Genomic DNA, 17,553 nt, shown 5'->3' with positions numbered 1-17,553 from the left:
AAATCTTTAAAAGGCGAGATGAGAGTGGACAGAATTTGGAGTTTGACTCAATCCCAGAGTCTTGTATTATACTTGAGAACAATTTGTGATTTACAAACCAGGGCCTGTTTCCGCCTGCTGCCACTTGAAAGATGGCTCTGATGTTGATATATACTTGTTGGTTACCACAGCAGAAACTATCAAAAGAGTAATGTGTGTTGTACCTCTGGAGACGTAGTGGCAAATCTTTTGAGGCTCAGGCCTGATTTCAGGTCTTGGAATGGGAGCGGGAGGTCGAAACATGACTGGGTCCATGTCGGTCTCCACCATGTCATAGATGTCCTCTTTGATGATGTATGGATCTTCTTCCTCAGTGAAGTTCAACTCACCAACATCCTCTTCCAGCTCTGTTTTGTTTAGAAAGGCATTTTCTTTCTGAGATCTCCCTACAGGAACAAAGGAGTGAAAGTCAGTTGAGACCTGCGGTTGGATGCTGAAGGGTTTGACATCAGGAGATCAACCTTGAAAGAACTTCCTGAGGATAGCTTCCTCTGGGTTCTCCGTCACCGAGTTCATCACCTCGTCTAGTTAAAAGAGCATAGTCATCATCTGACATCATCTTCACCAGAAATGGAAACTGTTGAACTCACAAAGATCTTCCGCACACTCCGAATCCAGCATCAACATGGAGACGTATATGTCCTCTGGCCCGTCCGGGTCCTTGACGTCGTCCCACGACCTGTTCATGCGCTCATACACCTCTTCGCTATCATCGGCACTTACTGGGTCACTGGCATGAAACGAGAGCTTGTCCGTCTCCTGATGGATCACAAACTCATCCATGACCTGTCGGAGGTCGCAGAAGCCGCTCTTTTCTGCCAGAGTGTTAGGGTAATCGCCATGTTTGTTCATCACACTGTAAGCTTGTAACGCTCCGGGACAGTGGAGGAGGAAGGTGGTTAGCTTCCTCAAGCCATACTTGGCGGCAAAATGGAGCAACGTGGGAAGCTCCTCAGTTCTTTGATCTAGAAGAGAGGACATCATCAACGTGAGCAGGAAGTTTGACAGCTACTTTTTTAAAATGAGTTTGGTGACCTTGTCAGAAGCAACAGGGGTATCAATGAGACAATGCAACCTCTGAAAACGGCTGATGGAGATGGCTGACCAGTGAGTTGAGAATGAGTGCCATTTGACTTTTTCTTTGAAAACAAGCTCCAGAATTTGTGTTATTGAGTCAATGGGGCTGGGTGGTGGGATTGGCTGCAAATTTTGACAGTTTGTCTGAGGGCCTCACATGAAAGAGGAGTGTGACTACTAAAATGGAGAAAAACTGAAGCGTGAAAGACCACACTTTAAGAGATGACATCACACACTGTAGATGGGGCACAATTTGGTGGATTTCTCATGCTGTATATTCTATTCTATTATGTTATAGATCAGATCAGTTTAGACTGCCTTTATTCTTGATGCAAATTTGATGAAAAACTCTATAGTGTTATGACAGGTCTTTGAATACAACTTCACAGTTAAGAAGCACAGCTACATTTTAAGTTTTGATTGGAATCTCTTGGTGAAATTACGGAAGAGGGGTAAGATGACGAAATAGTGGCAAAATCTCTCCACCCATTTATTTCTATCAGAAAATTTGGGGAATTATGAGGAGTCATTCGGCCAGGAAAACCAACATTGCACCGTAGCCACTGAGCTGAACATTTCGGTGCAACAACGGTTTCAATACAATGAAAACCAAGGGAGGAAGACTCATCTAAAATTTACGATGAAATAAAAACAATTGGCTGTGTAGAGTGCTCACTTCCTATAATGGTGTTGCACTGTTGCACTCACTGCTCACGACTATTGTGTTAAAAAACATCTGCGTTCAGAAGAAGTCATACATGAATGTGACATATAAATGCATACAAATCATAATCACCACATGTGACGCACGAAAGAGACTTGTTGCTTAGTTTGCATGGTCTGTTAAATTGTTTATATGTCTGTTTTTCTCACAAAGGAGCAAGGCTGGAGGTCAGAGCGGATGTGCCCAACCGTCCCCAACAGAAGAATTGAGATGTAAATCAGAAACACGCAGAGAAGTTCGCCAGACAAAAATGGAGTTTACAACATTGGGATACTCACACGCTGTCATGTTGAGTTCTTCAATCTGCCCATTTCCAAACACCTGCAGACCGGCTGCAGGCATTTTAGTTTTTAAAGAGTCAGTAAGAATTTCGTCCACAGATTCTGCTGTAGTCAAACTGAAAGCCTAGAATTGAAGAATGAATTGGTGAGTGGAGGAAACAAAGATGCTGAGAGAGAAGAGCTTCCCTCACCTGCCGGATGAAATCCACAGGGTCAACAGCCTTTTCCAAACATCGACCCACTTCTTCCATGTATGTGTGATATGTTAGAGAGCTTAAGCTGATACTCGACTGACCAGTGTGCAAAGTGAGCGACACGACTCCAGCAGGGAAATCTGAGCGGCATTAAAATCACGTTTACACTTCACAACTAAGTAAGTGAAATGTACATTACATGAGGAAACTTACCAGGAGCTGGGACGCTTAATGTGAAGTCATTCTCCAGTGTGGCAGAGACTCTTTCTGGAGAAATACTTCCTGAAGAAAACTCTACTATTGGTATCAAGTTGTCTTCTAATTTGTGCTTTAAAATGATATAAATTGTTTCCTGCTCCTAAAAGAGGGGACACAGTCACAATGAATCATCAAGAGCCGTTATGCAATAATTCAGACACATTCAGGTGCTGTGAGAATTATTGGCGTTTCATCGCATTTTCAAGACAGAAATTAACAGCATGAATTACAAGACACAGATGAGTATAGCGTGAGAAATGACCTGCTTCAGTGAAAAACACTACTGTTATTTGTTTTTGATCACACCATTTTGAGCTGCCTGTGAAGTCAGGAAGTTTTAGAACAGCTGTGAACAGAAGAGGCATTTGGCAAGAGCAGTATATGTAGTTAATTATGCATTTATTTTTTTACAATAAAATGCTATTTTTTATTGCAGAAACTACTTCTCTTAGGTAGGCCAGTCTTCCTGGGAGCACAATAGTTGCTTAATAGTTGCTACCAAATGACCTCCTTTAGGCTAATGATGATGCTAACAGCTTAATTTCTGCTGTTTTTTAACAACTTCATGCCCACTGAAAAGAGCCCACATCCTGTGCTGCACTGACAGGTTTTTAAGATATAGCAGATAAGCTCAGCCTCTACTGAGTGACAAAGCAGATTGTGCTGCTCAGCTTGTGTAACACATCTACTTCTTCAAATTGGTTTAGTTGACAGCAGCCAGCATTTAGTCACAGGTAAAAGAGCATCCAAATCCTCAATAATTTACTAAATTTGAGACATTGAAATCACAACAAGTTGCGTTAATATTCAGTGAAGGTGTCAGAGAGATGATGATGCCTCACCCCACACATGATTCTCTGGGGCTGAACAGTGAGACAGGTGAGCTGCGCAGGTGAGTCCTGCGTTGCCACTGAGTCCTTGATCTCCTGGATGATTTGTCTCGGTTCTTTTGGCATCACTTCCTCTGTTTCCTGGGCTGTGGCATTCCAGTCTGCACTTGCAATCCTACAGCCCTCCTCCATGTGTTCGCCTTAAAAATATGTAAAGTTATATCGATGGAAAAATGTCAGAAAAAAAACTTAGAAATCTTATTTCTATTTTAATGAAGAACATAAGCAACAACCAATGGAAAAAACAACACTTGAAATAGAATGGATGTTCAACATGAGAATAATAATAATAACATATTAAGAAACAACAATAGGCTGCAATAAATGTCCAAAAACACGGATTAGAATAGTTGAACAATCTTGTTCGAAGTTTCAAACCATTTATATGTTCATATTTTAAATTGGCATACACAAGAAAATGTACACATAAAGAATTATCAATTAGCTGCATTACACCAAAGTCAAGTTTTCACACTATGTCAATGTTTTGTTTTGTTTTGATAGTTAATGCTAGGTGGTTAAAGCAATCAGTCTACAAACTTTCTATCAAAAGTCTTGTTAGAATATCATATCACATAACTTTTAAAAGTGTAGTCTGTAAGTCCTTTTACACTTAACAGTTTACATTTGCCATATGCAAATATTGAGAGATTCTTCCTCTTTGGTCAATGCTTTTATAACTCTACTGGCGCTCATTACTGCCACTCAGGTAATGGAGTGAATTGCACCCTCAAGAAACTAAACTGAAGTAAACTAAAGTAAACTAAACTACATCATGAGATCGACTACATCTAATTCTTAAAATGTCCAAAAAATGAATGGACATACTGTTAGATATGGACTCCAGAATAGTTGATATATAAACAGCAGGCTCGTCTTCGGCGTAAAGTTTCCTCCAATGTGACCAGTCTTTGAAGATGCCAGTCGATACATCCGCCTCGGAGACACCACACAATAGTGCTACCACTCTGTGTGAAGGATACAGCAGCTTCTGCACGGCGGCCCGCAGCTCTTGGCCGTTGAGGAGGTCAAGAAATCCAGCAGTAAGCAGCAGCACCGTGCACTTGACATGCTGGAAGTTGAAGTTGTACCCGTGAAGCTGATCAGCGGCACTGACTGCGTACAGCAAGATGGACGTTTTGCCCAAGTTTTTTGATGATTTAAGGATGTGCTGCAGGTATGTTGCCCACTCAAGGGCCTCAGCTGTGTGCAGGATCAGCAGCTCGTGCCGCGAGAGGGAAGCTGAAAAACATTAAATGAGACTGTCATTAAATGAACAGCAAATACTCCTCTGATCCGGCCATTGAGTGTCAAATCAATCACCAGTAATAAGCTCAAACATTATTATGAGCTGGTTTCCAGGTAGCGGATATTTGGGGAAATGCCCTACAACATCCTGGCTGTCTGGGTGAGGAATGTCAAGGTAGCAATGAATGACCAAAGTGTTGGAATGTTGGCAGCACATCCACACGGAGGTATGCAAACACGGCGCTGTGTCAACACCGGCCAGAGTCATTTTGTTTGACTCATTACAGCGTTTAATCGGGTCGAGTTCACCTCAGTACAACTGGGAACCAGAGCAGACATGAGTATTGGCCTTCATCGTGTTGGCGGAGCTGTCGTGTTTGTTAATGAGACGATACTGTGAGCGCAGAAATTTAGGGGAAATGATCAGCTTTACAAACGAACTGCACAGGAAGGCCACGGCTGTTCCTCTTTCTCACAGCGACAGGTGATCAATCATTCAAGGTTTCCACAAAATAGAAATAAATTCAAAGGGAAACACATTTAATCCCTTCAGTGGAGTAAATATCAAGAGGTGGGTGAAGCTCATGTTCAGTTTACCTGATGCTACGCAGGAGTCCGGGTCCGCCATGATGCTGGAGCCTCAAAACTGACCTAAAGTTAAATCCTCTGGATCATAATTCAAGGATACTCCTCTCCTGGTTCAGGTGCTGTTACCTGCGACTGTCGTTTTCGGAGTGTAATTTTTAGCTACCCAGAGTTTCCTGATTTTATAGTCGCAGCAGTACTTCCTGAAACTGTTGCAGAAGTGAGAGACTGCAGCTCTGTCATGTCAGGATGTGCCACAACTGCGCACAAGCACTTTCTTCTTGTGTTTTCTCCCCAAGTGTTTATGATGCACTGGAATGCTAGCTATACATACCCAATATCTCACAAGGGGAAACAGAATTGAAGCATTGAATTGCAGGAAGTTAGTTCAATTTAACTGAATGATAAAGCATAAACATTTGAGGAGAATGGTAACATGGATGGACATGAGAAAATGACAAGGCAATGGTTTAAACAATTTTTTAAATAAGGTTGATGTGTAGTTGTTCCAAAAATGTTCAATTTAAACTTTTTAAAATCACACTCATCCTGATGGAGAACTCTTTAAATACAAATAAATACATTAATAAACAAACCAGCAGATATCTTCAGGGCTAAGCATTAAAAAATAAAAATAAAAATGCCAACCGCACCTATTCTGTTGTTATTGGCCAGGACTCAAGGGCTGTACAAGGTGTGTATGTGTTGGACCTGTTTGTGTATGAGCTCAAGGAACACAGAAGACCAGGGATCAGTGTTCACCTTAGTCTTGCGTATGAATAAATCATGATGACGATAATTTCCCTTATTGATCTAAAAAAAATCAGTGGGAAAATGTAACTAATGCAGCAGCAGCTGCTGATGAAACGCCTCCAGTCTGTCCTAATGTAACAGACACAAAAGACAAATAAACTCAGTCACCTAAGTCATCAAAGTCTAAACGCTTTGCTGAACTCATTAGGAGGAGCCCACACTCTACACTCCAGTAACTACTATTATTATTTAAGAGGTTTTTTTGTATGGAAAAAAGATATTGTTGAAAGATATTGTTAAAAGGCCACTCAGATTCTCCTCAACTGCAAAAGGAAGGCAACTTAAAAACACAGCAACCTCATCATGCGGCACAAAGACGTCATGCAGAACCAGAGTGGAACACAGTGTGAATCCATTAGTCTCTTGTACGAGCACCATGAAGCGAAAAGCTAGAAATATATGGGGGTTGTTTTTGAAGAAATCATGTGACCAAAGTGTTGATGACATCAGTGTTCTCTGTTTTGCTAGTTCAAATGATGATGAAAACAATGGGAGTGAAGATATCACTTCTCTTTCTTTCGTCACAGTTGCTCAGTGAAGCTTCAATAGCAATAATAGATAAATAATAATGCTCCACTGTAATTACAGGTTTTTGCTACTGTTTAAAAAAAATGGGAAAAGGAATTTAATTCCCTGTTCAATATGAATAAATCAGATTGTGATGAGAATAAATCGCTCATGTTCTTATTGATCATCATCATCAATTTTGGGGAATTATTATTATTATTAAACCTATTTCCTGCATTGTCGGCATGCATCTAAAAAAACGCATGAAAATGTTTACTCATTCGTTTAAACTCCACATTTTAAGAATACCACAATTAATTCACGTTCAGTGTACAGGATTGGAAAATGAATATTGATTTTGCATTGACATAATGGTAAATAGGGCTAAAAAAAAAAAAATACATTTTAACAAAAACATGTAACATCTCAAGAAAGGGTTTTTCTAAATGCCAGAAACTGTAAAATATGATGTGGATATGGAATTGAATAAAATAATTATTATTTGTTACAGGGTGTGGAGCAAAAAAAAAAAAAATCTATTAATGCATTTCAAATCACTATTCATAAATTCGTCAAAGACATATTTTAATTTCCATGAAATACTCTTCTAATGTAAAAAACTAATTTAAAATTACGTTACGGTATATTCCACTTTGTAGACGCATTAGTATATTGACCTCTAGAGAGCGCCATACAGCCATTTAATGTTCAGCATTGCTTCTCTGAGCGTTTCACCTTCCACCTTTGTTGCATCATTGTCAAATAGTTCTGGACGGAACTTGAATTAAACATGTTTTTTTTTACTTTACACTATTCAATTTGGCAGTCAAACAGTTAACCACACATTTAGGGAAGTGTCACAAGCGAGTTCTGCAAATGTGATTCTATAAAAGCATAATGTTACGGCCTCTGAAACGTGGGTCACTTTAGTAGAGCCAGTTTATTAAATCTAATCAATTGCCCTTTTTAACTGCAATGCTTTGGAAATTTGCTTTAAAATTCTATGGATGACCCACTTCACAATTATCAGAAAACACGAGGCAATAATTCGATTTTTTTGCATTCTTGTTTTGTCCTGATTCAATTAATCTAAGCATACTTTTTTCTCTCTCACGTCTTCACTAACTTTACATCAGACAATAAACAATTGCCAACTATATTCAATCTAAAAATAAAGACAGAAACATTCTGCAAAAAGCCGATTCACGTGAATAAAAAAAAGGTCAGCTGGAGTTCAAAGATTCCCATCAAACTATTGAAGTGACTGCGGTCATCGTCATGACGACAGTTTAGCGTTGTAAGTCCAGTAAAACCACAGCATGATCAAATGTTCAGAGTACCTTCTTTTTATTAACAAAACATGTCCATTCTTGTTTTCCCTCCAAAGATCAACACTCGCTCATTCACACTAGTCTGATATGTAACCGCTCAGGTTTGACCTTTCAACGTCGGAGGCCCTTTAATCGGTGCATCACAAGTTTGCCCCCGACTTCTGAAGAGCAGGGTGATCCGTGACCCGTCTTTAAGTACAATTTCCTGTGGAAAAGGAATCCCCTAATTTCATCTAACTCTGCCATTAGCTACCAAAAGCATGACCGGGCCGTTACCTTTTGTTTGGGCTCTGGAGAAACCACTATCTATTAGCTGGCTCAATCCAAATCCCTGCAGCCTGAGTTTAATAAGAGAATATTTTCCCTGCTATATTTTACCCTCGTTATCCAATATCCTGTCCTTTTAGCCGGCCGTGTGTTTTCAGCGCAGCTCAGCGAGAGTCTGACATCTGCCGCGCGGTGCACTTGAGTTCACCGAGGAGCTGGCAGGTGAACTGCTTCAATTCACTTACAAACCAAGTAGACAGCTGAGATGAAACACATGACCAAATCAATGCTTTCCTTGCTTTGCTTTTTGAGACAAGAAAACCATCTTGTAGTTTAACCTGGTTCTACAGGTTAAAGATACAGCGTCAAACTGAGTCATAACATTGAGTGATAACTGGGATTCATTTCTTTGTATCATGATTTTCTTTCTGAATCTGCTATTTCCAGCCGTATGAGTACTTAGTTCAATGCTTTGGATAAGAGAGCACCGCTTGAAAAAAATTGAATGTCTATGTAAGGGGACGCCACGTTATACTGTGGTAGGGGGTCAAAAATCTGCCTGTTTGTAGGCCACAAGCTTATTCAATGATATTTTGAGGCGTGCGGGTCCTTGTTCATATAGAGACACTGAACACGCTGAATTTAGAATTTCGCATAAATCCTACAATTTATGTGGGCTTAAAAGTTTGGTACACCTTGCGTACCACTTACTAGTGTTACAGGGTGTCACAGATAGTTGTGGTGAGGGGGGTTGAGGGGAAGACGTGGTCTTGTTTTCAGTGCTGTTCAAATGAATGATTGTTAAAATCCTTCAGCACTACAAGCCGAGTGCGCCTGCTGTGCTCAGGTTCAGACTCGAGCTGAGGGAGCGTCATCGCTGCTTAGTAGTAATTGGAATCTCATCCCGGTGTTTGCTCATCATTTCCTGCCCCTCGTCATTCTCCCGCTAAACTCCATTTAAGTTTTAATAACATTTTACGAGAGCTCCCATCAGGCAAACACAATCTGATGCAGCTTGTTTGATTTATTCCTCCAAATGGAGTCATTTCGACAGCGGTAAACAAAACCTTCTTCTCCTCTAGATTCCGGAATCAAAAGACGCTCTGTGATTTCAGATATGTCTAAAAGCGCAGCACACTTAGGTGAGCGAGGGTCTTAAACTATTCTGTGATAGTTTTGGATTTCCTTCCTCCTCTGAGCTCCTCATTGTGGTGAGCCCAGTGCCGGCCAGCTGCTTACCAAATGAGGTTATAGTGTTTCTCCATCGACTGTAAATTTCAATAATTTGTCGGAGGAACCCTTTCACAGTCACTTTTTATCATATTATCAATGACCACTCAATTTTCCTGCGGCCCTCCATCTCCACACTGACCCCCGGCCGGTAATGAAGTGCAATGGAGTGGTAATTGGTGCACATTATAGCAGATCAGGTAACATGAGACTTATTTTCTTATCACAATGAGCCCACTCTCAATGAGAAACCAAACACACGTCCTTTCTTATGCAGGCTATCGTCCAAATAACATTTCAGATAGAGACCCGCTGCCCATTTCAGTTTTCTGTTTCAAGATTGCACTCTGCGTGTCCTGAGCTTCGCTTTCCTTCTGAGAAATTTCCCAGATACAGAAGTACAACAAGGAGACGGCTACTTTCAGTCTGTAATATCAGCATGTTGATATTCAGGAACACAGCTGATCAATTTCAACACAACTTTTGTCTACTTTTTACTTGCCAGCTTTTGGTTGATTTGCTTAAAAACAGAGTCCTTAAAAGACTTTATTTTATTTTGCAACGTTGTTGGGTGTAGTAATATGGTGGTAGAGCTCAAGTATCTCGGGAGCTTGTTCACCAATGAGGGAAGGATGAACCATGAGCCCATATTTCCAGAGTCAGGAAGTGGTGCGGAGGCGGAGTAGTGCAAAGGTTTTTCAAAAAGGATAGATTGTTTTCAATTAGTCACTTTCCACTGGCTGTGGAGGCTGGCGCTCCGCTTCAATCCCACTGAAGCTCTATTTTTTCGGAGATTTGCACTGCACCAAAGAGGAGAGACTGATGTGAATCAAGGACATTTTCATAGTGAAACACTATGTGTAGACGTTATTTGCATTTTACTGTGAAAAAGCAGCGTAATCATTACATCATAATCGAACGTGACTCCGAAGCAGTCAATGGAGCGCTTCTTTCGTGACAACATGGATGAGGAGTCATTCATTTTAGAGTATCGGCCTATTCTTTAAACTCTACAGAAAGATATGGGGTAGGGCTCATTCAATCCACGAAGCCCAGTGGGATTGACAATTCTCGCATGTTCACGATTAACGCGTGACCAAGTGGATTAACTGGTCAACTCTGCATTCCCTCCACCAGTGTAGCTGGTGGTTATCTTTCAAAATAAAACCAAATTTGTAAAACGATTGCATTTTCTGTACTTCTGACTTGAACTTCATTCAGCGAACTCTCACATTCTGCTCAAGGGTGTTGCCTCATCATTCACAATTTGAATATATGCAGAATAATACTGCCATCTACTGGTAAGTTTATATTGTAAAACACATGCTCATTTTCCGTTCAGCCCTCCCGATCAGGCTTTTAGCTAGGGGGGCGTCTGGGCGTCAGCAAACCATGAAAAAATGGCCACCCGATTATGCTGGTATATGGCTGCATCTGGCGTCCAAGCTACGGTCAAGAATCAGGCATCCATTTGTTCATGTCTTGCAGACACCCAGACGCCCTCATAGCAAAAAGCCTACTCCCGATAGAACGCGACAGCGATGCAGCCGGTGGACATTGGCGGAGCAGAGTAGTCATTCAGGAGAGATTCAAAGCAGAACCTACATATTCTCCTCACCTGGACTCCTCCTTGGTGAGATAATTTAGCAATTGGGCAAACCCCAGTGACATCAAACAGATGTGGGGACACAGATGTTTTACCAGAAGACGTTTTGGGTGAGATGGAAGCTTTACTCAGGCTGCTCCCACAAAACCTGGCCTCCAAAAAGAAAAAGAAAATGATGGATGATACAACAAAAGCCAGGATGTATACTGTGGGCTGCTACCCCACGACAAATCACAGACATCTTCCACATCTTATAAGAAAAGGTTTCGAAGCATGAGCACAGCATACAAAACAGTTATTAACACGTGTTCCTAAAGCACCAGCACCTTCTCCCGTCATTAGGAATTCAGCAGGACCATGAAGTCATTACCACGTGCCAGGAGAACATAATTCATGAACCGTTTAGGAGCCCTGTTAACTTCATCTCCTCCATCTAAATAGGCAATATGCAGAATGCATGCTTCATTGATCAAAACTGTTTGGGTAGAAGTTATCAGCCGACTATCTCCAACCACTAAAGATGGCTCTGCTTTCATCGACAGCCTCCACTCAGCCCAAATCACCACCACATGATAAGACAGTCAATTTGGATGTCAGCCTGGGCTGTGGTAATCACACCGGCCACTAGATAACTTTATTTATTTATATGGCGGCTCGTGCGCGTCGAGATAATAGTTTAATTTGGCAAAGTTTTCAGTGAGACCATGTGACCGGCCTCATCGCTGGAGGATTCATCAGTTCATATCTGGAGGTTTGAAGGGTCCTGGTTTCATGGGATGCACCGTAATAGGGAAATCGTGGGACGCTTGACAGTTTTGCTCCACCAGGACCTATCCAGCATGAAGGGCCGCATGTGGCCCCCGCGCCTCATTTTGCCCAGGACTTCACCTCATCATCTTCATCACCTACTTACTGTAACTAGTCTAGCCATGATGTAAATATATCACCTAATACTTTAACATTCAAGCAACTACTTGACCTATAAACGTCGATGTAAATGAAGCATAATTACCATATTTTAATGTGAGATCATTTAAGGCTCCAGTGAGTTCAGAACGTCTTAAAATAATCTAAAAGGCCCATATTGATGTGGAACATTTTAAAGAATACCACCCACCGAGGAGCTACATTCAAGGTTTAGGTTAAAGCCATATGAAAAGAGCATATAGCAACGTGTGAAAGAATGAACCACCAGCGGTTTCTGGGATAAAACAAAGTCAACTGCACTACTACTGTTAAACAAAAGAGGGCAGAGTTGCATAGTAAATACAGCCACGTGTGCGCGCCAGCACTCGAACAAGGCTTTTAATCGAAGAGCACTGATAGCTTTGACAATAAGTTTGTTTAAAACACCAATTAATTAATTAATATCACCATTACGGGGGAGATTTAAGAAGACAAAATCGAAAAGTAAGATGATAGATGGGAGTGATTCTTCCACTCAAGTGTCGACGCATTCTAGAGTCGCCTCCATTTGAAAAACATAGTCGCATCATTTGAGGTCATTTAAATGTGTTGAGAGACAATAATGAGTGCACGAAACCAGGTCTCCAAACACTGAGTTTTCAACTCACGTGTTTGCTAAATTAAAATTTAAAAATATTGTGTTTTGGTGAAGAATAAAAAAAGAATCAAATTCAGTAAAACATGTCATTGAACAAAATAAGATAAATGAATAATTCATTTGTGTGGTTGTTGATAACTAAAATAAAAAAAGCATGTCACAGCACTGTAATGTAATATTAATGTAATAAAATATGGGCAGCTAGTGGATTATAACAGCAGTGCAATCTGTTGTATTTAATGACAAAAGCCTGATTCAGAACACAACACTAATTATTTCACTTAAACATGTCTCCATCAGATAAAGTGTTTCCATCTCCTCCTTCATTTGCAGCAACACTGACACTGAGAGGATTACAAGGTGAATCAATAAACACCACAAGCGTCATGAATGAGCTCCAGCAGATCTACACGGTGGGAAGTGAGAGGTCTCCACTCTGAAAGATGCAGCGATTTGAAATGGAATCACAGTACTGACACACCTGAATTCTCAAGACAAAAATGTATAGATTGTGTGCTCACACCTGAGTTTGGATTTGTAATTGACACATTGTTGCACTTGGAATGAACAAATTAACAAATCTTTAATATCACTAAAAATATATGTACTATTGTTTTAAGGATGCTAAAATAAAACGTATGAATTAAAAAAATTATGCTCAACGGTGCATGTAAGCTCACGTGAAATGTCAAACAAATATCAAAGTACTAACCTCAACAAAAAATAAATACGTACAGGTAAAAGCAATAAGAAACTAAATTAAACTATCATAGTTTAAGAGTATAACATGTAAATTACATCAGTTTTCATACACACTGTTTTATCAACAATCCTTATTTGAGGTTATATGAATACGTAATAATGCAAGCCAAAGCAACATAAATTACATAACATGAAACACAATAGTGTGTAGCTCAGTCATGTCGCAAACGTCAGTGTAATGATAGACAAGTATTAAAGGCATTTTAGGCATTAGACTGCAAGCTAATATGTAAACCTGTGCAGTAAACAGACGACAAAGGGAGCTTAGTAACTAAACCATTCAGTAGTAGGCTGTCAGTAAACATGGAAATGCAGCTGCGACTCTTGAAGCATCAAATTAAAAAATAATGCTTATTGTTCAGGCCATTGTTGGACACATCTCTCTTTTCACCCATGAGTTTGGGATAGCTTGGGTTAACATAGTAGCAAAACTACGCTAACCACAATGAAATGGATAATATGATTCTGTTTTAAACCGCACTAATCTCGATGAAGATCTCATTGCTTTTAATATTTTGTCATATTTATTTTAGTCAGATTGATGGTCTGACTCTAATGTACAGTTCTCTGTCCTTTATATTTTGAAATTATCTACTTTGGTGAAGGATTTTTAATTATTTTAATTTGTGTTCATTGTTCAAATTTCACCCTTTGCCACCTTAAATTGCTTGTGTTGACATGAAGCATTTTTTATTAAATCAAATCATCTTTTTCACCTGCTGGTGCTGCCAGTGCAGAAATTGGAACTACTGCCAATGCTAATGCTAATCATAGATTCATCGCTGTCATAATGATTCACAGCAAATGGAAAGCATATTTTACAAATTGCATTTTTATATAAACTGATAAACCAGAGAAAATGAACATTACCTTTCTTCCCTCGAGCATTGCAAGCAACTATATAAATACTCAAAATTATAATTGTCAATAATATTTATCAATGCACATTGTTAACTAATGCAGCATTTAGATGACTCAAAGAAGTGATGAATAAATCAAAATGAACCAGTGGAACCTCAACAATACTGAAACAAAGCAATTGAAATAGGTAGAATCGAATCAAAACAAAATATCAATTAAACATGAAAAATAAGATCACTTTAGGAATTATGGCTAGTGTACCGTATTGTATAACAAAGATCAAATGTAATGCTTGTCTCTGACTCTTTCATTTGGTCCATTGATCTGTTTACCGGCAGAATATCTCCCAAACTTCAGCGACTTTGTCTGTCGGCCGACAAAGAAGATCTGTAACTTTCAGCAAATGACGTGGGACAAGTGGAGGGCAGACAGACGAGCGTTCCACTCTCCGCCTGCTAACAAGCATAGTAATACATCAGTCAAAAGCAATAATTTCACCATTAATGAAATTCCAATTTGCCTTCAGTGCATTTCACGTTGACATTTTCCACATTGCAACACTGCTTTGATAAAGTTTTTAAAATGCAAAAACGCATCGAAGAGGCTAAAGAGCAGACCGGGTGTCAGCGTGCCTGGCAGAGGACTATGGTACTTAATTTTTATCGCCGTGTGCCCGGGGCGTTTGAAGCCTGAATGTTAACATTGGCTCCATTTTCATTATCGTGGTATGATTATGGATTTTACTGCGTTTAGCTGATAATACAACTAGGAAGCTCACCTTAAAAGAAGTCGCTCGGAGGTTCCATTTCGGCCCAAATGAAATTTTCATTTGACAAACAAGTATAATTAGGCTGCACTTCTTGTTCAGTGTCAGTCTGTTTTCTGATTGAACTTCGACCAATTTGCTGCCACTAAATGAGTTTGAATAATTTCCATTCCCAATGTCTCGGGGACATTAGCTTTAGGAGTGCTAAGTGGCAGCATGCGTTTTGAAGTTGCTGATTATTCGATGCCACCGCTGTCTACCTTTTTCACGTGTTTCAGCATACTTCAAAGTTAACCTGAAAAAAAACATTGCTTTCCTGCGAGGACAATGAGAGTGTCCTCACAAAAGTGTTATTGGCCAGGTCTGCGAGGCACGGAGAAAATGACTTTAATAAGTGTGTAATTCACTTCGTTAGCTTCAATGCTCTTTGCTTCTGCACTTTATTTCTTTCCTGTCTCCACTTTTATTGCACCGAATGAGAGGATTTGTTTCTGTTAAGACTGTACACCGCATAAGTAATGCTGCGCTATCGCTTTCAATTAACCTGCTAATTATAAAATTAAGACTTTATGAATAGCAGGAATTGTGTGAGACTTCAAGATACAAGAGGAACAATGCGGCGTTGAACTGTGATGCAAGGGGTTTGCGGGTGTAATTATCCTGTTTGTGTGGGTACGATTAGATTTGGGGTATCACTAGAAGGGCAAGAACCGAGGGCTGCCCCGATATAGTCTTTTTATAGGGTCAGGGTTCACTCGTCTCATCACTGACTCTGTCTTGTGGTTCACAACATTAATAGCAATGCCGTTTCCAAATCCTTTTCTTTGGATGGTTGAACTGATGGTGCAGGGGTAATGGGATTATGTACCAGAGGCAAGCTCCTTTAGGCTTGTGGGTAGCGTTTCCCTCATGCAGACGTTTAGGGTGGGCATCCAGTACAGCTCCTCTCTAAAGCCTCTTTCGCACTTTAGTAACCGGTGACATTACTTTCAGCACAGAGGTCACTCCCTCAACTATCTGTGGAGGTCAGTGGCAAGCCAGATCACCGAGGGTCAAGACGCCTGATAGCCCAAGGCTAAGATAGCAGCGACAAACAACTACCAGAAGGCTGAAGATGTACTGTTACAAATGGGACAGATCCGTTAAATAAGTTCATGGAGCCACTCGGTTGTTGAGCTCACAATAATTTGGAGGTAAAATTATGTGGAGCAGGATTTCTACTCTGGGCATCCCATCGCTTAATGGTGATGTCTCAGTTGGGCAAAACCTCATTGTTGCAACGGCACTAGTAGTGCTGCAGATCCCAGACTAAACCAACTGAACTTGAGTATAGGGCTACGCAATGTACAACGTCCACCTGTAGTAGCAGGGAAAGTTCTTGTCCCGAGATGTTGTTTCTGCCCCACACGAATGAGTAATACAGCTACATTTCTTTCATCTATAGATTGATTCATTTCTACATCCATCAGTGCTGACTGTTTTCTTTCTCTGCTATTTCACGTATTGTATGTGTTTAGCCAGAATGCACATCTCAAAGATGTCATGTCCGTCAAAATAAAATCAGAACACTATTTTTACCTGAGCTAAGGCCAGAAACCCAGTAGACATGGCTCTGTCCCCCCCACTCTGACCCACTAGTTGAACAGTACCTCATGAGGTGTATCTGAAAGACTTGTTTACACATGTTGGCTATGAGTTGGGTGCATTCAAGGTTTTATGTAAACGGGAGGTTGCCGTCAACCCGGAGTGCTGATGATACTTAAGTACAGAGACGGCCCTCGATATTGAGGGACTATAGATGCCCCTCAATATGTGTCAGACAATGGCGTCGTCCACACGAAGTCTCTCCTTCATCACACAATATATGCGATTATCTACTATTAATAGCGCTCTAAGCTGTCGCAGCTTTTAAACGAGCAAAACAGAACACGGAGGATGGCACAGAACAGAGGGGTTATTTGGATATTTCCTCACATTTCCCCCTAATGGATTTGGTAGATGATCTAAAATCTGCTATTTCAGTGGGGTTAATCCAGTCATGCTCAAATACGACGGAAAAAAACAGAGCAGAGCGAAATTGAATGAGAGAAATGGAGTAAATAAACAGTGCGAGGGCAAAAGGATCAAGAAATAAAGCTCAATGTAGGATTGATGAGAGGAAATGGGGATTTTGGCAATGTGATTAAAATATGGAAGCATTGGTAAAAACGGAATAATTTAGTTGGGAATAGCGGTACGGCATGTCAATAAAGTGCAGAATTACATTCCATTATCATAAATAAGAAAGAGTGAAGCGTGGCCTGGTTTATGGAGGTGTTTATGAAATGGTGAGACAGTCATCCCACAAAGCAGAAGGATCATCTCCGTCTCTCCTCAACGCTCTTTTGTGGCGTCACTCACAGGGCTTTGTCAGCGCTCACAATCAGAGATGTAGGTGGCTCTCCACAGCACCACAGAAATTACACTTAAAAAAAGCAGTGTGTGTGTGTGTGTCCCAGTATATTAAATCATCAGCTCTGGTCATGTTCGGGAAATATACTGCTCCAGTCA

The 17,553-nt window shown here is 40.5% G+C and overlaps 1 protein-coding gene across 2 annotated transcripts in view; it reads right to left on the bottom strand.

Moving 5' to 3' along the window:
- Nucleotides 1–17,553, bottom strand: part of pik3ap1 (phosphoinositide-3-kinase adaptor protein 1) — a 34,273-nt gene that overhangs the window by 3,707 nt on the left and 13,013 nt on the right. Inside the window, exons 1-9 of one of the 2 annotated variants that reach the window (XM_053875173.1) lie at nt 5,309–5,565; nt 4,292–4,705; nt 3,416–3,603; nt 2,529–2,673; nt 2,313–2,455; nt 2,119–2,245; nt 630–1,004; nt 501–563; nt 204–425 (exon numbers count right to left, since the gene is read on the bottom strand). In XM_053875173.1, coding sequence (XP_053731148.1) covers nt 204–425; nt 501–563; nt 630–1,004; nt 2,119–2,245; nt 2,313–2,455; nt 2,529–2,673; nt 3,416–3,603; nt 4,292–4,705; nt 5,309–5,339 — 1,708 coding nt within the window. In that variant the 5' untranslated portion in view covers nt 5,340–5,565. Of the gene's footprint in view, nt 1–203; nt 426–500; nt 564–629; nt 1,005–2,118; nt 2,246–2,312; nt 2,456–2,528; nt 2,674–3,415; nt 3,604–4,291; nt 4,706–5,308; nt 5,566–17,553 lie in introns of those variants that run through there. The other variant, XM_053875172.1, reaches the window with a different exon arrangement.

This window comes from Synchiropus splendidus, chromosome 9 (assembly GCF_027744825.2).
Source record: "Synchiropus splendidus isolate RoL2022-P1 chromosome 9, RoL_Sspl_1.0, whole genome shotgun sequence".
NCBI classification, from domain to species: domain Eukaryota; kingdom Metazoa; phylum Chordata; class Actinopteri; order Syngnathiformes; family Callionymidae; genus Synchiropus; species Synchiropus splendidus.
The sequence above is the reverse complement of the archived record's forward strand: the minus strand, read 5'-3'. Positions and strand labels throughout refer to the sequence as shown.